The sequence below is a fragment of the Serinus canaria genome, chromosome 2 (assembly GCF_022539315.1).
Source record: "Serinus canaria isolate serCan28SL12 chromosome 2, serCan2020, whole genome shotgun sequence".
Lineage (NCBI taxonomy): Eukaryota > Metazoa > Chordata > Aves > Passeriformes > Fringillidae > Serinus > Serinus canaria.
The window spans coordinates 66830081-66852499 of record NC_066315.1 but is presented as its reverse complement, the minus strand read 5'-3'; the positions used below and the strand labels follow the sequence as shown (position 1 = coordinate 66852499).

At 40.3% G+C, this 22419-nt stretch overlaps 1 protein-coding gene across 3 annotated transcripts in view; it reads right to left on the bottom strand.

Moving 5' to 3' along the window:
- The window catches only part of F13A1 (coagulation factor XIII A chain), a 59169-nt gene that overhangs the window by 15941 nt on the left and 20809 nt on the right, over positions 1-22419 (bottom strand). For all 3 annotated transcript variants that reach the window (XM_009090236.4, XM_050971264.1, XM_018924002.3), the window contains exons 5-8: positions 17438-17556; positions 11808-11915; positions 9326-9500; positions 6164-6302 (exon numbers count right to left, since the gene is read on the bottom strand). In XM_009090236.4, the coding sequence (XP_009088484.3) occupies positions 6164-6302; positions 9326-9500; positions 11808-11915; positions 17438-17556 (541 nt within the window). The remainder of the gene's footprint in view (positions 1-6163; positions 6303-9325; positions 9501-11807; positions 11916-17437; positions 17557-22419) is intronic.

The following is a 22419-nucleotide window of genomic DNA, read 5'->3' as shown; positions in this document are numbered from 1 at the left end:
GAGAACAGATTTTTAGGTCTATAAGTTTGGTACCTAGCTGTTAAAATCTGAAAGCCACAATCCTTCCTTGTAGTTTCTTGACTGAATGTTGAAGAAGGTTTTTAGATTCTTCTATTATGTTCTGAGTGTAAATGTCTCAGAAGATATGGCAGTGTTTGGAGATTGTTGGGGTATATGAAAAACTACGCAAACTAGAATCTCTTTCCAGCCAGACACCTCCACTTCAATCTGCCTGCTAAAGCAAACTTTGAATCTTCAAGCCAGTGAAAGATGGTCTGCTTTATAATTATTCAGACTGAAGCTTTGGCATCTCTTATGAAGAGATTTGGGATCAACTCTGGAACATACAGTGTGTAGTTTTTGTTTTCATGGCTCAAAACAAGCATGCTTTGCTGGCTTCCATGTTGGTTGAGAAAAAGACCCTGCACAGCCTTTCTAAAACCATCTTCAATGTAGATTCCTATTAAGTTTTTTCCCATGTGTCATGACTCTGCATGATGTCAGAGCTCCTAAAACACACATCTTTTCGTAAAACCTACCTACAATCACTGTGGGCCAACTTGCATCTTTAGGGCCCAGGACAGTGACCCGAATTATAAAATTCTGAGAGTAGTTCATCTAGGTGCTCAGGGTTAAAATGCTCTCACCTGGCTGGATGCTCAGAAGAATTAAAAAAACAGCACAGCACCATCACAGTCTGCCCTGGGTGTTTCAAAGATAAGCAGAAAAGATGGACAGATGTTGTAACTTCCAGCAATGCTACCAACGCTCAAGGGAGAGAACAAGCAAGAAAAAAAGATAATCTGGAAAGAGGGTCTTTCAATAAACACAGGAAAGTGTTTGAATTTCATTACTGCAAAAAAATAAAAGAAGGAAAGGGTAGAGAAAGGGCCAATTTTGCTTGCAAATTATACATATCCTACAGCAGATCTGAATAAACTTACATCTGTGTAGCTGCTGATTTAGCCTCTAGTACACGCAATGATATTAGCAACGAAAATGGGGATTGTTAAACTCTGACCATTTCATTAATAATAGGTGAAAACCAGTATGGAGCAGAGTCAGAAGGATCTGAAGCTTGCCTAACAAGACATTTCAAAGTGGAAATGAAAGCTTGGATCAGGGTAAAACTTGTCAGTTAGGAGAGTTAATGAAGCAACACTACAGAAAAAGGAATTATTCAAGGAAAATGACGCACACTCTGAGAATTTTTGATGCTGCTGAGTAGTCAGCGCTGAATCATGCTCACAGAACTTTGCTGAGGGCTACCCGAGAATGGGGACGTGCTTCATGGAAGGTGGGTATTTGCAAACTGCTATGCCAACATATGAGAAAGATAATCCCTGTCCTGAAGCCTTCACTGGTTCACTTTGAATCAAAGTCGGATGTGTCACTGGCTTTGCATTCTGTGAAAGAAGAACCTGAAGAGCAGGCAAAAGGAAAGAATGATGAAAACAAGGCTGGGAGTGGGGTAACAGTGTGGAAAATGGCAGATCTACTTCAGTTATTTAATTAGGTAGCACAGTTTTTCTATTTTTTCCTGTATTTGTCTTAGGGACAGAACCTTTGTTTCTGGTTTCTATTGGTGTAGTGCTGGACACAATAGGATGGCAATTTTTTTAGGTCTGCTGTTATGCAAATAGCAAATACACATAAGGATATTGAATCTGAATGGACAGAAAGACACTGCTTGTAGAGCAGTGAGCATTAAGAAAAGGAGGATGAGGGAAACATTTGCCTTTCCAAAGGTAGCAGAAACTTCCCTATGGAAGTGAGAGCATAGCTGAAGAGCTGATTCCGTGGCCATAATTTGTTGAACTGATTCTATAATTCTTGTATTCTACAGCAAGCCTGAGACATTAAAGAAAGCAAGAATGGCAATAGAGATCAATGTAGGCACCATTAAATATTTACAGAGATAATTACGGATAGACTAAACAAAGCAATGGGGAAATTAATAAAAGATGATCAGGCGGGTTTTATGCCTGGAAGACAATTCAAGAACAGTAGTTCGTATTGCTTATGGGACAGGCAGATGCTGGAAGCAGCTGCCGCCCTTTTATGAGCTAACAAGTTCAGGCATTGAGGTTGAGAGGGACTGCTAGGGTCAGGCACTGGTAATATTGTTGAGAAATTAGAGCAAAGTGATCTGGGACTAAATGGGAGAGCAGAGGTCTCAGAAGGGCTTTCTCCACAGGCCTGGATATGGATGAACTCCTGTGGGGTTGGGTGACATCAAGAAAATTTCTGCTGAGATGCTGATGTTGATCTGCTTGGACATCACAGTAGGAGTGAGTCTTGATTCCCATCCAAGAGAAATATTCTTTAAGTGTCTTTATATCATCATTAAGAAAGACAAGGAGAACAGACAGTACTGATGGCCCCAAATCTGGCCAGATTTATAAAAATAACTTTTTGCAAAGTCTGTGTAATTTTGTATATGTGTTTTGTTGGTGGTGGTGTTGTTTCCTATCCTGAGGGAGAAGACAATCTTTAATAAAAATAAATAAATGTCAGATAACATTCAGAGGGAGCCCCACACTCAGAGATTGACTGGACTAAAAATCCTGGCTCCAAGTATCCCTGAAGTCTGAGAGTATTTAAGACCTGAAGACAGATCAGCTTCAGCAGTACAAGGCTAGAGTACAATAGAAATGATATATGAATAAAGAAAAAGAGCTTTGCTTCCACTTTGCAAGAGATTATAAATAAAAGTGAGAAATGCATTTTAAAAAATCATTATAAATACCTTGAGCTTGTCCTCTTAGAAAAAGAAATAAAAGAAGCATTAAAAATAAAATCAGGGTTAAGACACAAGTCATTAGGAGTCAGCATGTGGGCTACCAAGGAGTGTTACAGAGTAATGAAAAGAAAGGACACAGAGGAGAAATGAAAAGAGGTGTATATATTAAGTCATGCCCAAAGGGTTATGTGCACCATGTACTAATAAACGCACTGGGAGGATGAAGGGATGAACAAGGCAGTTAAAAAAATTACCAAGCCAAGGAAAAGCAATGGAGAATGGAAGGATGAAATGTTAGTGTAAAGTTGCATGTGGATTTCATTGGGACTAGGATGATTTTGGATGATCTGACCCTGTCCCAAAAGAATGCAGGAGAAAAGAGATTAAATTAAGAAGTCAGGGGAAACAGCTGGGTAAAAGAAAGGGAAGTAAGTGTCAAAAGCTGGTGGGATGTATTTCATAGATCAGGTTAGGAGAAGGAGAGAAGGAATGAGAGTAACAATAGTAAAGCATAACAATGATCCATTGCTGGGCGTGAATGGATTGTGCACTGAGGCTCCGAGTCACTGGCTCTTGTTTCACATCTTTTATAGGCAGAGGAGGCTTCAGAAGACGTCTCCTTTACAGCTCTCTGAGCCATAAAAGGACCAGCCCCATGAGACATGCTGAGTCCTTCTGTCTCACAGACAGCAAGCAAAACTACCCAAGGGTACTAACAGGAGGCAACAAGGCAAATAGCAGGACCACAGCTCCGGATCTCAGGAGAGTAGTCTTTAACATGTTTAAGGTCCTGCTTGGAAGAATCCCATGGGAGGCAGCTCTGAGTAGAAGATGGATGCACAAGAGCTAGATGTTTTTCAAGCGTTAGCTCCTCCAGACTTCAGAATTGTCCATCCTTGTGTGCAGGAAATCAACCAAAAGTGGCACAAGTCCACAGGGTGGTCCAAATTAATCTCCAATTAAACATAAAAAAAGAGGTATTTAAGAAAGAGGGGGAGAGTGGGGACAGGTGACCAGGAGGAAAACAGAGCCACTGTCTGAGCATCCAGACACACGTATAGGAAAGCCAGAACAGGGCAAACAATATATGTCAAGGGACATGAAGAGCAGCAGGAAATGCAAGCAAATCAGTGACAAAAGGAAGAGCCTATAGAATGTGACTCTGCTGTTGAACACAGCAGGCAACCTGGTGACAAAGGATTAGGAGAAGACATTCAATGTTTTCTCTACTTTGGTTTTTACTGCTAAGATTTGCCCTCAGGAATCACAGCCCATGAAACCAGTGTGGAAGTTTGGAACAATGAAAACTGGACAAGTAACAAGATAGAGAAGAGTTAAACAAACTGAACACACACAAGTCCAATGGATCTGATGGAAAATATGAGGTAACCTCATAAAAAATGCTGAGGGAGCTTGCCAATGTCACTGTAAGACCACTCATATCTATCTTCAAAAGACCATGGTAATTGGAGGAAGTTCCTGCAGACTAGAGGAAATTAAATATTGCTCTAGTCTTCAAGAGAGTGGAGTATCCAGGGAGAGAGAGACTTGTCAGCTTCCCTTTGATCTCTAGGAAGGTTATAGAGCAAGTTCTTCTGGAAAACATTTCCAAACTTATTAAGGACTAGGTGATTGGCAGTAGTCAGCATGGATTTACAAGCAGCCAGCTGTGCCTGCCAAACCTGAGAGCCTTTTCTGATGAAACAAGTGACTGAAAGGACAAAGGAGAGAGCGCTGCATGAGGGTTGGTCCTTTCGACTTTAGTGCCATCTCCTAGAACATCCTCACAGACAAACCTTTGAAGTGTAGACTAGACAAATGGACAGCAAGGTACATTGAAAACTGGCTGAATTGCTGGGATCAGAGGGTTGTGATCAGTAGTGATCACCCCAGCTGGAGCTCAGTCATTAGTTGTGTACCCCTGGGGTCAATACTGGGTCTGACAAGCTCAACTGTTTAACAGCTCCATCATTACCTGGATTACAAGGCCCTCAGCAAGTTTGCAGATAAAGAAACTGGAAGGAATACCTGATAAAACACAGACTGTACACAAGGAGAAACTAAGGCAGCTGGGACTGATCACTCTGAAGATGGGAAGGCTGGGTAGGATCTTATCATGTGTATAAATTCCTGGTTAGGGAATTGAGGGAAAGAAGACAGAACCAGACTCTTCTCCGTAGCCCAAGGACAGGACAAGAATCAATGGGCACATACTGAAATACAGAAAAAATCTGTGTGAAGACCAGGAAACACTTTTTTTACTGTGAAAATGGTTGAGCACTGGCACAAGTTTCCCAGAGAAGTTGTGGGGTGCCCATCCTTGGCGATACTCGAAGCCCAACTGGACACAGACCTGAGCAACCTCCTCTAGCTGATGTTGCTCTGAGCAGGAGGGTTGGGTGATTTCCAAGAGTCCCTTCTAGTCTCAGCTACTCTGTCTTGCTGTGACACAAGCATCACATGTAAATGAACCTGCTTTCCTTAGATTTCCTCTTGAATATGGAAATCACATAAAAGATGTCACAGCAACAGGTTCAGTCCCTTCCTCCACCACATAGTGGGTTTATTGCAGTTTTAATACAAAGACTTCAAGAGATTAAGTTATTAATGAAGCATGCTGATGAGCTGCTATGCTAATGAGTTGAAGATCTCATTGACACAAGTTAGGTATATTAACATTGAATAGGACAAGTATCTCCTGAATATAGGAATGTAGAGGTCACATTCATTTCTTCACTCTGAGGAGGAGAGGCTTGAGGGCCAATATCCCACACAGAGCATATAATCAATATATACTACACTTCTCCTGTCAGACAGGAGACAGAGTTTGAAGAGCCACCTAGAGGACTGCCTTCTCAAAAAGAATGTGTAAACTTCTCTTGGCCCTAGGGAGTTTCCTTTTTATAAATCTGATGATAGCATTTCAGTATCTTTTATGATACCTTGACTTTCCTTTCAGCTGAACAGGGTTTATTTTGGAAAGAACCTCTTTGCAACAATGACTGTGTGCACACAATGTAAAACAGTCTCCAAATATGGAAACTGGGCACAAGCAGATCAAAAAGGCTGTTTTCCCACAGATATTGAGGTACCCTTTGGAGGTTGGCTCCAGAAGGATGGAAGCGCCCATCCTACCCTCTTCCATTTTTAGAAAAACTGATCCCTAAGGAGCATAGGCCCATTCCACCTCTCCAGTGTGCTTAAATGAGCACTGTATGGGAACATTAATAGCAGGATTCCCCAGGGGTTGCCTGTTTACACCACAAGTCTTCATATTAGTCAGCCTACCAACAATCTATTCATTCTCTTCCACGTAAGCCAGCAGCATTCTTCAATGCACAGAGAAATAAACACAATTCAGGCATTGCCATCACTACTTTGATCATTGACACATTGAAGGCATTTTCCAGGAGGACTCACCAGACAGAATCTTTTGTAAGTCTGGTGTCCACTTTTCCTTCGTCATCCAGAAAGAAGTCCATCCGTAAATTGGCATTGTTATCATGGGCAGAAGAATAGTTGGTAATGAGTCTTGCAGGTATCCCCAAGCATCTCAGAACTGTGGCAAAGACAGAAGTGTGATGAGAAGGACAAATATGGAGACTGCGTTCATGGATGACAGGGTGAGATGACTGAAATAGTAATAACCAGAACAATATGGGACAACTCAGTCAAATCAACCCAAATAATTCCTTCTATCTGATTTATATTGCACTTGCTAAATATTTGATTTGGTCTCAAAATTATGAGCATTAAAGAGGTACAAGGGTTATAACTGAAGCATCTGATTACCAATAGTTTAAAAGCAGCTTTGCATAGTGACCACATGGTGGAATTTCAGGTCAAATCTGGGTGCAATGGGTCAGCTGAATGACCAAATGTGATAAAAAAGAAAAGAAGTTTGAGCTTGCAAGAGATACACAATATATGTGGTCTCTAGGCATCAGTAACTTGGGAAAATTATGGGACTATGGTAAAAAGAAAATTAATAGAAAGTATCTCCTTTTAAGGAGTTTTTATTTGGAGTTTTCCTGTTTTCCTGTCTGCTGTCAGATGGGATCTGGAGAACACAAAGAATAGAGTAGAAAATTACTGTTAACAATGGTGAAAAGCTGCATTATTTGCAACTGAAATGACAAGGTTTGAGAATCTGAATAAAATGTGTTACATAATTCATACTGCCTGCCAAGTAACAGCATTTTGTAGTCAATAGTCCCTTCTTTCATTAAGACCTTAAAAGGAGGATTAAAAAAAAAAGCCTCCAGCCCTCACTCTCACACCATCACAAAATAGCACTGACGACTCTTCTTACCATTTGACAAGGGGTAAATTTAAGAGAGGTGGAAAAACTGTGGAAACGCTACAGCTATGTCCATAATCTGAAACAGTGTACCAATAGGCTTCCGTGTTTGTTGCCTACTCTGGCAGATAAATAAGCATGGAGCACATCCCTGGGCTAGGGGAACGGGTTTGTGGGGTGACACACCATCTCAGCTACTCCAGATGACATACTTTATGTCAGCCAGAAAAAGGTCCTGGCTTTCAATTTAGGAGCCAACATGGTTCTGCAAAAAACAGAGGGTGAGGGGTTTTTGGTAGTTGACAGAGTTTGTTTTGGTTTTTTTTTTTTTTTTTTTTGGGGGGGGGTGGTTAAAAATAATTTTTGTTGGGGTTTTTTTCAGTTTTTTAGTTAGTTTTTTGGTGGTCGTGGTGATGGTGGTTTTTGGTTTGAGGTGGATTTTTGGGGGGATTTATGCTTTTTTTTAAGGAAAAGATTTTTATTGAAAATCCTATTTAAAAATAGTTCCAATGCTGCAGAGCTGAACAGCCCTGCTGCTACTGCTGGGTTTTGTATATTCATTACTGTCACTACTGTGACTCCCAATAAAGTGTAACACTGAACATTCATTTCAAGTTCCTGGATGAAAAATTACCTGGATGCATCCAATACCATATGTACCTATTGATTAAACTTAATTCAAGTGCCCTCCCAAGCTTCCAGCACATGAGCCATCAGGGCTCATTGGAAATAATTTGTCTGACAATTTCAAGATTAATGACCATTTTTTGGAATGTTTTAGCATTTTTAACAGATGAGTATCTGAGTGTACAATATAGTGACCTTGGAAAGCTGGACTGGTCACAATGAGATGAGAGAGACTCAAAAACACCTCAAAACAACTCTGAGAGTTGCAGGTGATTGTTTGGACCTTCACTGTCCCCCCCTGTGCAGTGGCCAGGAGCTGGATGTGTCAGTGGCTATCATCTGATCAGGCAATACTGGACAATATTTGCGTTTCATAATGCTCAACAACTTTATGCTTGCAGTGCAAAATGCCAGGTCTCTGCCTTGACTAACTTAGTCAGCAAACCAAGCCAAGTTTTGCCCCAGATAAATACGCCTCTCCCTTTAACACAGCAGGCTCCGGGCTCTGCTGCATCGCCCCAGTTTCACAGTGGCCTGCAGGCAAATTACTGCGTAGTGGTGATTCAGGGCAAGTGTGGGGGGAAGGTGGGAGAACTGGTGTGTGTCTGTCTGTGATTTAGAAAAATCCAGATAAGGCAACGGGCAGAGAAGACAAAGTGGTCCATGGAATCCACTGCAAGGAATTGCATCCATAAGAAACATTTGCATTAACTTTTTCAAACCCATTGTGTGGAGCTCAACATAACCAGGTAGTGTTTACTCGCAGCCCAGAAAGCCAACTGCATCCTGGGCTGCATCCAAAGTAGTGTGGTCAGCTGGGCAAGGGACAGGTTTCTGTCCCTCTGGTCTGCTGAGACCCCACCCCGGGAGCTGCCTCCAGCTCTGGCGTCCCCAGGATAGGAAGGACATGGACCTGTTGGAGCAACTCCATAGGAGGCCACAAAGTGTGTTCCTGTGCATTAGCAGATGATGTTAGAAAGTGCTAGACAGTCAAAATATAGGACCAATCCAAGGCTGCTTTCCCCAGTGGTTTTTATGACCTGCAACATTCTGCTTACTGCAACACTAGAACTCTAGTTTGACCAAATGTGCTTAGACTTAACCTTGTAGTGCTAGACAATTCCTAAATGTGCCATCATTTATTTTCTCCATTCTTCTGGTTCATGAACTCTACATAAAATGTAAACAGTGCTGAGTTAACACATGCAGGGACAATGCACCTCAATTTTCCTAGGAGCAATACTCAGTAGGTAAGATTTGGCCTTTCTGGAGCAGAAACACTATCGCATATCCCATATTGAGTATTTATTTAATTTTTTAGGTCTAGACAAGCACTCTGTCTAAGAATTTGGGACGGAACTGTGGACTGTGCTGAAGGAATCAACTTCTTTCACACAAACTTACCCTCATGAGTCACTGAGTACATTTCACTGAACCAATAATTAGTTAACAGATCTGTGTGGAAGAGCAGCTGACCTGAAGGACACACCAGAGGTTTATTTAAAGACCATCTATTTTAGCCATGTATTTTTAAGTATCCCTACTATTTACTCCTGAACAGCACAGAGCAAGGAAATATTTTAGTTAGTTTTACCTAAAAACTCTGTTAAGCAGGAGCCACATAGCAGCTTGGAGCTTTTCTCACTGATACCTACATGTGTTGAAGACACCAGCAAAAACCCAGCACTGGCCATATCGGACAGGTTGCTTAGAACTGTAGTACTCCAAGAGAATGTCCACACTTCCCGTCCAGGCTGAAGGTGCAACACCATAATCGTACGAATTGTTCCAGGATCCAGCAATCACCCCGTCGTCATCTCTGGAGTTAATCTAAAATCAAAGGAAATGAGCATTAGAGATGTCAGAGACTGAACAAAAAGCTCTTTAACTCGGCAAACCAAAAGGATGAGAAAGAGTGAATACAGCCAAGTTTAGGCTAGAAAGTAGGAGAGAAGTGTTTCATTATGAAGGTAGGGCAATCTTGTTAAGGGCCATGGATTCTCTATCACTGAACAATTCTGAATGAAGGTCAAAAAAATAAATCTGAAATTAAATCACCAGTTAATAAGTTTAATTAACATTAAACACGCTTATTGTTGTGCATTTTTAGTAAACACAATCAATTATATACCGGTAAGCAAGTCTCAGAAATATTAAGCTGTATTCTTCCCATCATTTGTTTTTCTGTCCATATTGGCCCAGAGATTTTAATAAAATCACTCCTGATTTACAACAGATTGAGAGGAGAAGGAGTCTACTGTTATTTTCAGAGTAGAAACTGATTTCTTTGATCTGGCCCACATGAAAACAAGAAGGAATTTGCTGTGTAAGTTTTCCTCTGGTAAGATTATATAAAGCAAAGAGTTTTGCTGACTAATGGCTACACTGATAGGCATTAACAAGCAATATGTCTCCTAGCTGCAATTTGAACCAAACCAGTTGAGGCTGTGCAAAAAGCTCATTCACGCTGTACCTTTTAGTTATGCTAATGTGGAACAGCTACACGCCAGCCAAATAAATCACAATTCTCATTTAAAAGCTTTTGGCTGCATTAACTACTCTTTTATAATTAGAAAATCGACTTCTTGTGAACTTCGGGACTGAACTGATATAAGTATTCAGAGCCATAACCAACGGGTTAAGAGGTTGTGCCCATCTCACCAGTGTAGGAAACATGCCAAGAAAAGAATCACTTCAAGGACAGGACAACCATGATGATCTTCACTCTCTACTCTGACTGTAATGAGAAGAAGAAGAGAGGGACTCTATTTGCTCTGCTGTGCCAGAAAGCCTCAAAAGGATTCCAGCATGGGGGGTGCATATCTTCAGACAAGCTCAACTCTACCACATTTCAACTTGAGCAAGAATGAGTTTAAGGAACATAGGTGGGATTTCTCTTGCCCACTTCTTACTCAGGTCCAGATTTCAATGACCAAACCCCCTACCCAGTTATGGCCCAATTCTGCTGATTAGCCCTAAAGTCTATTGAGTCCTGGATTTCCAATGGTGAACTCCTTCATTTATCTAAAATGTTGAGTGGCTCAAAACCCAACTAATATACAAGCCTTATTTGGATTCATAAAGTTTGCTCAATTCTGTCCTGAGGACTTTCACAGTCCTTACATGAGGGACTTTTGCATCTACTAGTTCAGGGATGAGGAAACCACATTTGATTCTTTCTTCTATCCAAAGGTTCAAAGCTATATTTCTAATGTCTGGGGTGAAAGAACTAGCTAAAATGTTAAAAGAGAAGTAGAGGTGTTCTCAATACTTCTTGCTGAAGCTATTCTATTTAACATGCAAGATTGAGAGGCTGGAGATTCTACTTCAATGTCTTCTAAGACAAAGAGCTCATTTTCTTAAAGCCTGGGCAAATAGGTTAAAGAATCATCTGTCTCCAGCAGCCATGTTTTGTGGACAGTCTATTTTAGTAGCTGGCTCAGGAGAACATCTAATTACTCTAGCCAGTGACTCGAGTATTATTCTGGGAAGCAGAAAGCACCAGTTCAGACCTCTAACAAGGCAAAAGAGAGGACTCAGCCTCTGTCTTCCACAACCTGGATGAGTCTAGCATCTTGAATATTAGGGATGGGACTGCTCTTGAACCCATAGCATGATTCCTGGTGCCTGGCAACTGGAAAGAATGGAAGTCTGGATAGTCTCCTCAGTTATTTTTGGGGCTTGGATCAGACACAACAACATGCACCATTGCAGTGTTCTAAGACTCCATTGAGGTTAGCACTGGAGTCCACATAAAGTTCCTCAGCTCCCCATCCAAAACGCCACCCATCACGCCACTGTATTATCCATAGCAGAAACTGCTTTCCCAATTATATTAGCTACTGGAAAATGAGCACATTGTCACATAACAAACACTTATGCCTGGAGTGCAATGTCTAAAAGTGGCTTTCCCAACAGTGAGGCACAATTCTCAAGAAAAGGCAATTAGCCAATAGCAGTTGCTTGAACCTTAGTGGAGACAAATAAAATGTCAGAGCCCAGAATGGACAATTGTCAGAATGGACAACTGATCTGTTGTGTGTTGTAGAGAGCATGTCAGGGCAAGAGGGCCAGTTAAATCAGCCCAGCTTTGATTTATGGGTCCTTTCTGACACATATTAGGCATTCATTACATACCACTGCTGAGGCAACACGGCAGATTTTGATTGGGTTTCCACGACCAGAGAGCTCCAGTTCTGCCTTGTCCATCAGGAACAGGCAAGCATCCAGAACATTTTCTTCAAACTAGATAAAAGAAAATAAAAAGGGACACAGGGGAAAAAGTGACTCACTTTTTATTCTGGAAAGAACAGGCAAAGCTCTTTTTCCCTGTTGTTGTAATTGCTGATCAGTTTCAAAATCAGCTGGTCACATCAAAGCCCTATGTTTAACAACAGAAATTTTCTTCTGGAAAAACCACCCATGTGTGGGAAAAAAATAAATAAAAATGTGAGAGTCTATGAGGGAAGAGAGTGTAATTTTCAACTCAATCTCAGTCCAGTTTCCAGAAGGTTGAAATGACAACACAGACTTTGTGACAGGACATGAAATTTTAAGTGCTAACAAGTATGTAATAGGAGAGTATATAATAATAACTACAAGAAGCTTGTCTACTTGCAAAGGACTTTATGTCCTTCACTGATTCCAGACCTGCTAATTCCAGGGCTTCTCCGACACAGCCAGAGCATTGCTGAACTTGAACAATAAGTGGTTTGCCAGTTGTAATTTGAAGACACTTATATTTCAAAGTTATTTTTAAAATCTGTTTAAAATTGACAAGCCAAAAGCTTGTTATATAGATTAATCCTGGTCTGAAAAATTTAGGCATCAAAAATACCAAGTGACCTAAAGCAGTCTTCTTCAAAAATAGAGTGAAAAGGTACATTTTTTTCAATCTAGCATGAACAAGCATAAGAATGAATTGAGGGCAGAGGTGTCTAAATAGACCAGAAACCATTTGTCACAGAACTTGCCCTGCTATGTATTTCATTTTCCTTAGGAAACTGCATAGCAAAGGAAAATACCTCTGCCCCCTGGAAAATGGCAGCAGACAGGGAAATGCACAATAATAAAACAAATACCTTCTAGATACACAAACTTATATTAACATTCAAGGCTGTGACAGAAACTCCATGGTGTTAGGTTTTATGTTTTATGCTTGCATCCTGAAAGATGTGATTCATGCTAATAGGATTTTTGCTCTCAAGCTGCTACTAGAGCTGGATTGATTTCCTAACTCTCTACAGCCTGGCTTAGGCCTCCTTGGCAGATAAGGCCATCCTGAATTTTACCTCCTGAAGAAAGTGAGAAAGACTCCAGATCGAACTGCTGCTTTGGCAGTCTGGAGAGAAGAGAAAGAAGAGTGAGGTCAGAGAGCTGAAAAGGAAGCCCCAAAGAGTAGAGACTGCTGCTGATACAGTGGGGAAGATAAGAGGGATAGAAGTGATGTCCTAGACATTGAGCTCTGGCATAAGCCAAGAAAGGGGAAGCACCATTGTGTGTCACCATCTTCAGCCATTTCCTGGACAATGGAAGTCCTTTGCTTCTGCCTTGAGGGTACCACTGCCATATGGAGCCTTTTCAGCAAGCATCCTCCAAGGCAGCACATCTCTCTTATCATCACCCACACTTGCACTGAATTGCTTTCTCTGGAACAGGTATTTGACAATGATCACTTTATAGTCGGAGCAAAACTGAATTAAGGGTGTTTGGGAATAGGGAAAAAAGGATCAGTGTTTCTCAGAGACCTTCTACTAGTATTTTGTCATTACTGGGAAGCTGAATAATTGCACATCCCAGTCCTCTCTGCTGGGATGTGATGCAAATAATGTCAGGTCAATAAGTGTGCTGTGGAGAACCTCTTTCCCAAGGAGAATCCTCACAACAGAAAATGTAAACTCTGGGCCCTTGCAGCTGTCGTTCCTGGCTCAAATTCACTTTTCTTCTAGTCTGGCCCAACAATCTTTTACCAGGATCAAAATCTTCTATCTGCACTTCAATTACTCAGGCCTGGGTTAGATCAGTAAGGTTTACCCTGCAAATTAAACTTTTCTCATCTACAGTTTATGAGACATTGTCAATCTTGCCAGTATATACAGAAAGAATAAAGAGGAAATAAATAGCTATCAGGGTTGTTGCCTTCCACCTTAGCATTTACAAAGTGACATGAATGCTGGATCAACAAGGAAGAGAACAAGCTGCAAGGGCTACCTGGCTTACACTTTTGCAGTAGTGAAGGATGTAGAGTAGCCTTAATGCTAAAGCCAGTTTTGCCCTTCTTGAATCCTATTAAGGAATTTAAAAAATAATCAAACTAAATCAGTTTTCTGCCCTCATTCTTGGCAAGAAAATCCTACCCAGAAGGGAGTGGAATAGAAAAATAGCAGTTATAAGGCTGAACATCTCTGAAATATCAGAGGAACCAGAGAAGTAGTAGGCAGGGCAGCTAGGACAGTTGGGTGAACCTGATTCAGGTACAGTCCCTGTCTGTTCCATTGAAGCTGAAATGAAAATAAACCTATTTCAGGAGGAAAGAACTTTGTAAAACTACCTGGGAAAAAATGCAGGTGGAAAATAAGGCATAAGAAAACACCCAGGTGAAGTGCACACAGATGTGCCTTGTGTTTCGGAGCAGCACACGTAGCTGTCCTGGGCATCCACCTGCATGCTAAACTGTTTCCAAGAGATGACCTTCCTTTTAAACCAAAGTAAGAGAGGCTGTATCCCTTTTTGCACTGGTTGACTTGAGGCTGTGTTTCTCACAGTCAGTGGCAGGCAGATGTGATCTCAGGTTGCCTGTGGTCTGACCTGACCAAATGCACACACTGTAGAGTTACATGGGCACAGTGGGTTTCCAAGCTCAAGCAGATCAATGTGTGGACTTGAGAGAAGCTACAATGGCAACAGAACTCTATGCTCACCTGTTTGATTTTATTTTCTCACAAAACCAAAAATCAACATTAAATGATCAATATAGCATCCCACTTCTGGCATTTTTCAGCTAGAGAATTCCTATGTGCTTAGACTTCTTCCAAAGACAAATTTCCCCTAGATCCTCCATGGAATTTCTGAGTGACTGCCTTTTACAGTTTCTGAGGAGGGATCACAGTCATGTTACAAGGAACATCTCCACCCTCACTCATTGCAGCCATGTTTTAACTGTTCTGGTTTTTTATCTTCCTCTGTACACGTTTCTTGCCTTTTCTTCTCTGGTGTTGATGCTTTTCATTACAGACAGTAGATTTGAAAACCATCTCCAACCTGTTTTGAACTCTATGCTCCTTTTCAATTTGCAACCCAAGTCAAAGTTTCCAGCTGTCATTGCCCTAAGTAATTTTTCAGCATAAGAACATTACCATGCACTATTCTATCTGCATTTTTGTATGTGACCATGTACCTTTCACCTCTATGACTCTGTGTCACCTTGTGCTTTCTTTCTTACTTGTTGTAAAGGGCTATATATCATAAATATAAAAAGCATAATTGTATGATATATTCATAATATAGGCCTTTCTGCTAGTGCTCTTACTCAAAGAAATGCTGCTGTTTTTAACATCTAGGATTGCCAAAAATGTGTCTTTAATGGTTGTAATGGACAGGGTAAGATCAGGAACACTCTCTTCTTCCTTTCACTGAAAGCAAAGGAACCAGAAGAATATTTTTCTGTTCCTTTGCAGATTGACATGTCTGTTAAACCCCTACAAAATTATTAATTCCATTAAAACTCTTGGCTTGGGCCTGTTGAGATGCATCTGCCACACTCAGCTTTCACATGGGCAACCAATAGCAAAAGATGCACCACAGCACGGGGTGAAAATCAGCTCCTCTGATTTCAGCCAACACAGGAATTTCCATTTCCAAAGTACATGACAAAGGACTATGGAATGGCCCTAACCCAGGCAGAACTACCTCCTAGCAAAACCAAATAAATAATGCAGTTTTTCAAGGAAGGCTGATATTTGTGTCAGGAAGATGCCAGAATCCCAGAATATAAACACCTCAGGCCAAGCCACCATAGGCCATAAATTTAGCATCTTAGGACATAAATCCAGCATCTGGTTTAAGCAGCATCTTCCACCTCCAGCTGCTTATTCTCCTTTCTCCCTCCCCCCCTACATCTGTTATGGAGTGAATCCCAAAACTAGGAATAGAGCAAACCCAAGAAATTACCCAGGGAAAAAAAAAAACATCAAGGAGATGCTTATTCAGCTAGATCAGCTCTCCAGTCTGAGTCACTGCATGGCTGCACAAGTGCTTGCAGGGGGAAAGAAGGGCCAGGAGGGGGCATTTTTGGTCAGCTTACATGCAAGCCCAGCTTTGGCCTCAGGATCTGGTTCCACATCTCTTATAACAGAGGCACCAGCAGTTTATGGAATTTCTTCCCTGCTCCTTATTTATGGGTTGTTTTTGTCTCAGTCAGGAAACCAGTCAGACCCTGCAAACAAGGGCACTGACACAACCAAAGGAATGGTGCAGAGGCAGGAACTCCCTAATGCAGTGCTGCCACAGGAAGAAAAAAAAATGAAATTGTACTCTTAAATTAGGAAAAAAGAGAGATGTGAGTTCAAAGAGCTCTCCAGGGCAAGCACACTGGCAATCTATCCTGCTCAAGCTTTGAGGTGGTATTTAGCTGAGGGAGAGAATGCAAGATGTAAGGACCCTTCTGCAAGGCTGTGCTAGGGAAGTACCACAAAAACTGAATGGATCCATCACCACAGTAGTAAGGAAACACCTTCTTAATTGTGCTGTTGTGAAAATCAGCAGATGAGATGAGACAAATTCACCATGTCCAGTATCTGTCTATTGGAGCCCCTCTGAGTGACAGCTAGGGTTATAGCTTTGCTATCATTTCAGTTCTGCTTGGCAATGCCTTTTTCCCATTCTAACAAAATAAATTAATTCTTCCATCCTGTAGGGATTTTTAGGCTGGGTACCTCTTACCCAGAGAAAGTTGAGGTAAAATAGGCAAGTAAAAAGTCTGAAACAAGGGATAGGGGTTTTAAACTAAAAGAGGGTTGGTTTAGATTACATATAAAGGAGTAGTTTTTTTCAATGATGGTGGTAAATTGCTGGAACAGGCCACCCAAAGAAGCTGTGGATGGTCCATCCCTGGAAGTGTTCCAGGCCAGGCTGGACAGGAATCTGAGCACCTGGTCCCATGGAAGGTGTTTGTGTCTATGGTGGGGTGGTGGAAACAGATGATCTTTAAAAATCCCTTCCAACTCAAATTATTCTATGATTCTGTGTTATTGAAGGCACACCAATACCCCACTTCAGCCTCATGGAGGGTCATGGGAACCTTGTGACTATCTGATCCCCAAGAAGAACAGAATTATTTCCATTGAGTTGCTAAAGCTAAAAAGAAAAGTCAAAAAGCAATACAACCTGTTGTCAAAAAATGAAAAAAAGCCAAACAAAGAATTCTACCTTTCATAAATTGATTTGATACTGAAGCAGCAATAATGCAGCAGCAGAAATACCCCTGCCCCATGGAAACCTCAGCTAATGACTATAACTTCCAACAGGCAGCCTCTTAGTATCTGAAATATGCCCCTGAAACAAGGTCTTTAAATATAAGCTATTATGGTATTGCTTTTCTGGATTAGGCTTATACCCACTTCATGCAATTTTAAAATGATACCGCTTATCTTTCTGAAGGAGAAACCAATAATGCATTCCAGAGCCCACAGTCTCAACCACAGTCTGGTGTCAATTAAAGTCATTTGCTGTCCTACTGGGAGCATCCACAGAAGATCTAAACAGCTCACCTGCCCGTAACTCCAGCTTCTTGATTTTACATCTTCGACGTTTCCATGGAATACAATACCAACATCATTCAGGACATATTCTTCCCTTTCTTTCTCATCATCCAGGTACACAGCATCCACTGCATTAGTTTACCATAGACAAATATTAGTACAAGTGCCTAATTTTCACATAGGACAGAGAAAACATCTTAGCATATAATACATTGATCTTTGGTGAAAAGTACCCCTCTTGCATCAAACAAAGCATTACTTGCTTCAACAAGGATAAGGAGGTGGTCATCCTAGTTAGGAATATGATATACAACTTAAAAACATGCAAGATGGAAAAGTGCTGGCAACTCCTGCCAGTTTTCTAAGGATCTGTAAAGTATGATTAAAATGTCACATCTCATCAAGAATTTTATGATTAGTGTGTACAACTAATTTAAAAGTTGGAGCACCATGATGCAATTCTGCATCTACACAAACAGATCAAAGAACAATTTCAAACCTATTAATGTTAATGGAAAACAGCTCAGGTCAAGAGATCTAAAGAAAAATCTGTAGTGCATTAAAAAATGGAGTACAGTTTTTATAACATATTAAGAGAAAGGCTTGATTGCTTTTTCTGTGCATTAGTTATTGACTGGTGTATCCCTTCCCCACATAGCTTGACTGAACAGGTAACATGAGGAGAAATTCATATTCACAAGTGTCTAAGTAAGAACTAGATGTTATTGCATGAGATCTTTATCAAAACATATACAAAAGGTACATTCTAGACTGGACTTATATAAAAAATCAAGAGCATATCCATACACACTTGACTTTCAAATATGATTTACATATGTAAATAACTCATTATTAATGTTCATAAGGACCCCTGAATGACAGGAAACCATTCAGACATTTACAGGTAAGTATGAAGCATGCTGTGATGCTGAGATTCTAGAACAGTTGAAGATTTCTTTCCTTTACCAATGCTTTTATTTTGAGACTAAAAGATACATGTTAACAATTAATAGCACAGAAATTAATTAATTTGAGGAAATCAGTACTGTGGTTCCAGAGAGCAAATTAAAGAGAATTTCCAACAGTTTGGTATGAGCAAGTACAAAACTACACTCACTACTGTCATAGTAGATTTCTTCAGCACCCTATTACAAATTACTAGAGGATCATTTAACTTCTAAAAGCCTATTGATTTGTAGTGTTTTGTTGAAATGCAAATCAGATTTGCACTTTCTTGTAAACCTCATCCTCAAAAGCTTCTTCAATTCTCCATGAATCTGCAATTAGGCCAAAAATAAGCTAAAACTTGAGCCCACAAAAAAAAAAATTAAATTAAAAATGAAACAATAATAATAATAATTTAAAAATTAAAATTAATAAAATAAAAAAATTAATTTTTTTTAAATTTAAAAATTAAACAAAAAATTAAAAATAAATTAAAGAAAATTTTAGAAAGGAAAAGATAAAAAAAATGGGAAAAAAGACAAAATTAAAAAATTAACAATAATTAAAAAATTAAAAACAAAAAACCATTTAAAATATAATAATATTAATAATTAGAAAATTTAAAGAAATACAATAAATGAAAAAATGAAATAAAAGAATCAGTGGCAAGGCTCATGTTGGCCTCAGCTAGATGAAAGGCTTTGCCAATATACACACCTGACCTTGTGAAAGTTTTGTTTTTCCTCAAGATATTTTTCTATTTCTATGTCTATATATATATACACACACATAAATGATTATAGCTAGATATGTAGTATAATGACCCCCACATTATGGTAGAGGATGCAAAGGATGGTAGAGAAGCAGGGGTTAAATACAAGGAGTCTGTATTGCATTTGAGATCAGTGCTTGCTGTTCTGCTTTATGGCACTTGCTGTACAGTCCCTGATGCTAAGGACGACTTGGAGCAAGCAGAGGAGCAGCAGGTTCCATGGAGTTTTATCTAAAGTAGACAGGTCTGAGACCCACTCTTGTTATTCAGCAGGGTGGTATTCACCTGCCTTCTAAAGGCAGGGCCATTAAGAAGTTTGTAAGCTTTTCACTGCCCATGACCTAGGGTAGTGAAAAGCTGCAGCCGGGTACAAAGTGGATGATCATAGGTTTACTATTTTCAGAGGCTACAAGGTGAAAGAGAGTGTTCAAACTTGACAGTGAATGAAAAGGCTGCAGCCATCTCTGCAAGCAGGGACTCTCATATACTTGTGAAACTATATTACATGACTTTTTTGTGGTCCAACAAGTTCTGTATAACATCCCACTAAAAATATGGCAGGTGTCACAGTTCATGTAGGCTCTGTTTCATTAGGCTGGATTTGCCTGATTTGCTCATTGAATGATTATCTGCATTCTCTCACTGAGCACTGAATTTTATTAAATTCTGTTCATACAAACAGTACATAGAGTTCATTTAAAGAAGGAGAATTCACACCTTCTTCTGTGCAGTTACACATTCAGTGAAGTGTGTGCATATGCCTTCTTGACAGCTGTTGTTTTCTTTTGGGGATTAAAAATATCAACATTGATCTTGCTGGTATCAATTGAGATGCTTATGTTATTTTGAGACTGAATGATCTTTGCTAAATCAGATGAAAATTGATTAACTTCTCTGTCGATTATTTTAAATATTTGTGTTTTTGATAAGGTAAAAAGGTCTTTTGTGTTTTACAGGGAAGCCAGCTGCTTTGATTTTTGACAGATTTCACTGCCCTTGAGACTGTTTAGAAAAAAAATATGAGGCATTTGTGACTACTTTGATGCTAAGCATGCTCTACATAATGCAACTCCTAATTATTTTGTGCAAGTGGAGGCTCACATCTGACAAACAGAAGAATTCCACAGAAATGTGCTGGGTTTGTTTGTTCTTTTTCTCTAGCAGTTCAGAGGTTTTTTTACTCACTTCTTTTATCCTGGGAATTTACTGAGACATCAGCAATGCTACAAAGAAGCAAATTAGCTTCTATGCTACTCTGTTTGAAGTTGTGGAAGGTGAAAATACACTTCACGTGAAGACAGCGCTGCAGGTGAGGAATCCCTTGCTAAAGACATAAGGGATGCAGAGTAACACTTTCTATTTGGGAAAGGGAATGAGTTCTACCCAGCATGGAGGGACCCTAACCCCAGCACAGCTGCCCTGTGGTGCTGGAAAAGCCATTTCTTCATGCAGACAGTGACAGTTGAGCACAGCAGCACCAGCAGACAGGTGGAAGTGGAAGCACCAGGCTTGTCCTGAGATCCCAGCCTCCCTTCAATGTGCTCCTGAGGGAATCCAGAAATGTGAGGCTGGGCCTCACTGGAACCAGCAGGGCTCATGTTGGGAAGAGGACAGTGCTGTGACAAACCCCAAGCAGCAAGAAGTAAATGCAGTTATCTACAAAAAACACTCTACCCAGGATCAAGGTCAGTATGCTGCCTTGAATAGTGCTAGTATTTGCCTACACTAATGTAGCAGAAGGATGAAGCTCTATGTGAATTCTGCCCATATGAAAGCTATGGCACAAGCAATCAAATTTAAGATTTACCTATAAAAGTAAAAAAATATTATTGGGCCAGATTTGGATGACTGGTAACATGTGAGATGAGTCCAGAGTCAACCACATGTTACGGATCCTCAAACTGTATTAGTACATTTAAGCAAAAAAAAAATGCAGATGACTCAATAAAGTTGCAATATATAAATTGCTTAAGTGTAATTCACTTGCATGAGGCTTGGGTAAGCGAAATGCACACCTCAGCCCACAGGGTCTGCAACTTACTCAACTACACTATGCACCTCCACCTGTGAGAGAGTCACAGAAGTCAGCACAAGGTCTTTTCCTGATAAGCACTTAATGTTCCCCAGCAGAAAGTTGCAGGGACTCAACACCTGCTTGGAAAGAGCTCACAGCTCCTTGGAAAGAGCTCACAGTATCCAGATCAAAGGAGTTCTTCTCCGCTTTCATGTAGTCTGATATTGCCAAGAGTTTAGTTAAATTCCAAGAAGTTATCCTTAACTACTTGCCGTTTGTATCTTCTGTTCCAGAACTGAAGAGAGCTCTGCATGCCTAAAAGCACATCTGTTTTATCCAGCTATGTCATCTGGCTGTTGAAAGGATGCTGCTTCTCCTCACCGACTTTACCTTGCTTATTAAGTAATTAAAACTTCACCTGAGTAACTGAAATCTCAATCCACTAGTTAGATGAATTCCCAGATGTTTGGGACTGGTGTATATAATTTTGGAGAATCTGGCCCTGTGTCTTTAAAGCATTTTTGGTTATCAGTCTTAAATATAGCTAAAGGGATTAAAGTATATAAAAGCATATGATGATTATGGAAGCAAAGTACTCTGTAGCTTGACTGGTAAAGTATTCAAACTTCTTCTGAAGCAGCGTGACAAAAAAAAACAACCCTGCTTGGGAAAATATGTCAAAACTGAACTATAGTGAGGAAAGGAGTAATAAGAAAGGGCACAAATGCCTCTGTCTTAAAGAAAAGCTCATACTGACATATTGATGCTCCTCCGAGATGATGAGTCGGAAAGCTGCACCAGGCTCTAGAGCCGACACTCTGCTCCCTGCTATAACAATCCCCATTCATTCCTGGCATCAGTCTTCTCTCTTTTTAATGAGGCTTTTCACTCAGACTTTTCTGCTTAGCTATTAAACCAGCAAACAAGCCTAGAAGATTTTCAAACTATTGTTTTCTCTTCACTTTAACTGCCTCAGTTTTTCTACCCTTTTGTCATTCCACTGAAAAATCTTTTCCAGTCAGGGGATAAAGCATGAAGGAACAGTCCTTGATTTTCTAACAAAAGAAGAGGAGGGAAAGACAGATATAGGAGCCAATTAGCCCAAACTACCTAGGAGTAAAAGAAGAACAAGAAATGAGGATATATCCAAATCCAAATAAAACAAGCAGGAAATGAAAACCACAGTAGTCAGCAAGGGACAGGACCTGAAGCCATTGTAAGCTGCAGAGGGAAATGTGGCCCCCAAGTTGCCTGCCCTGG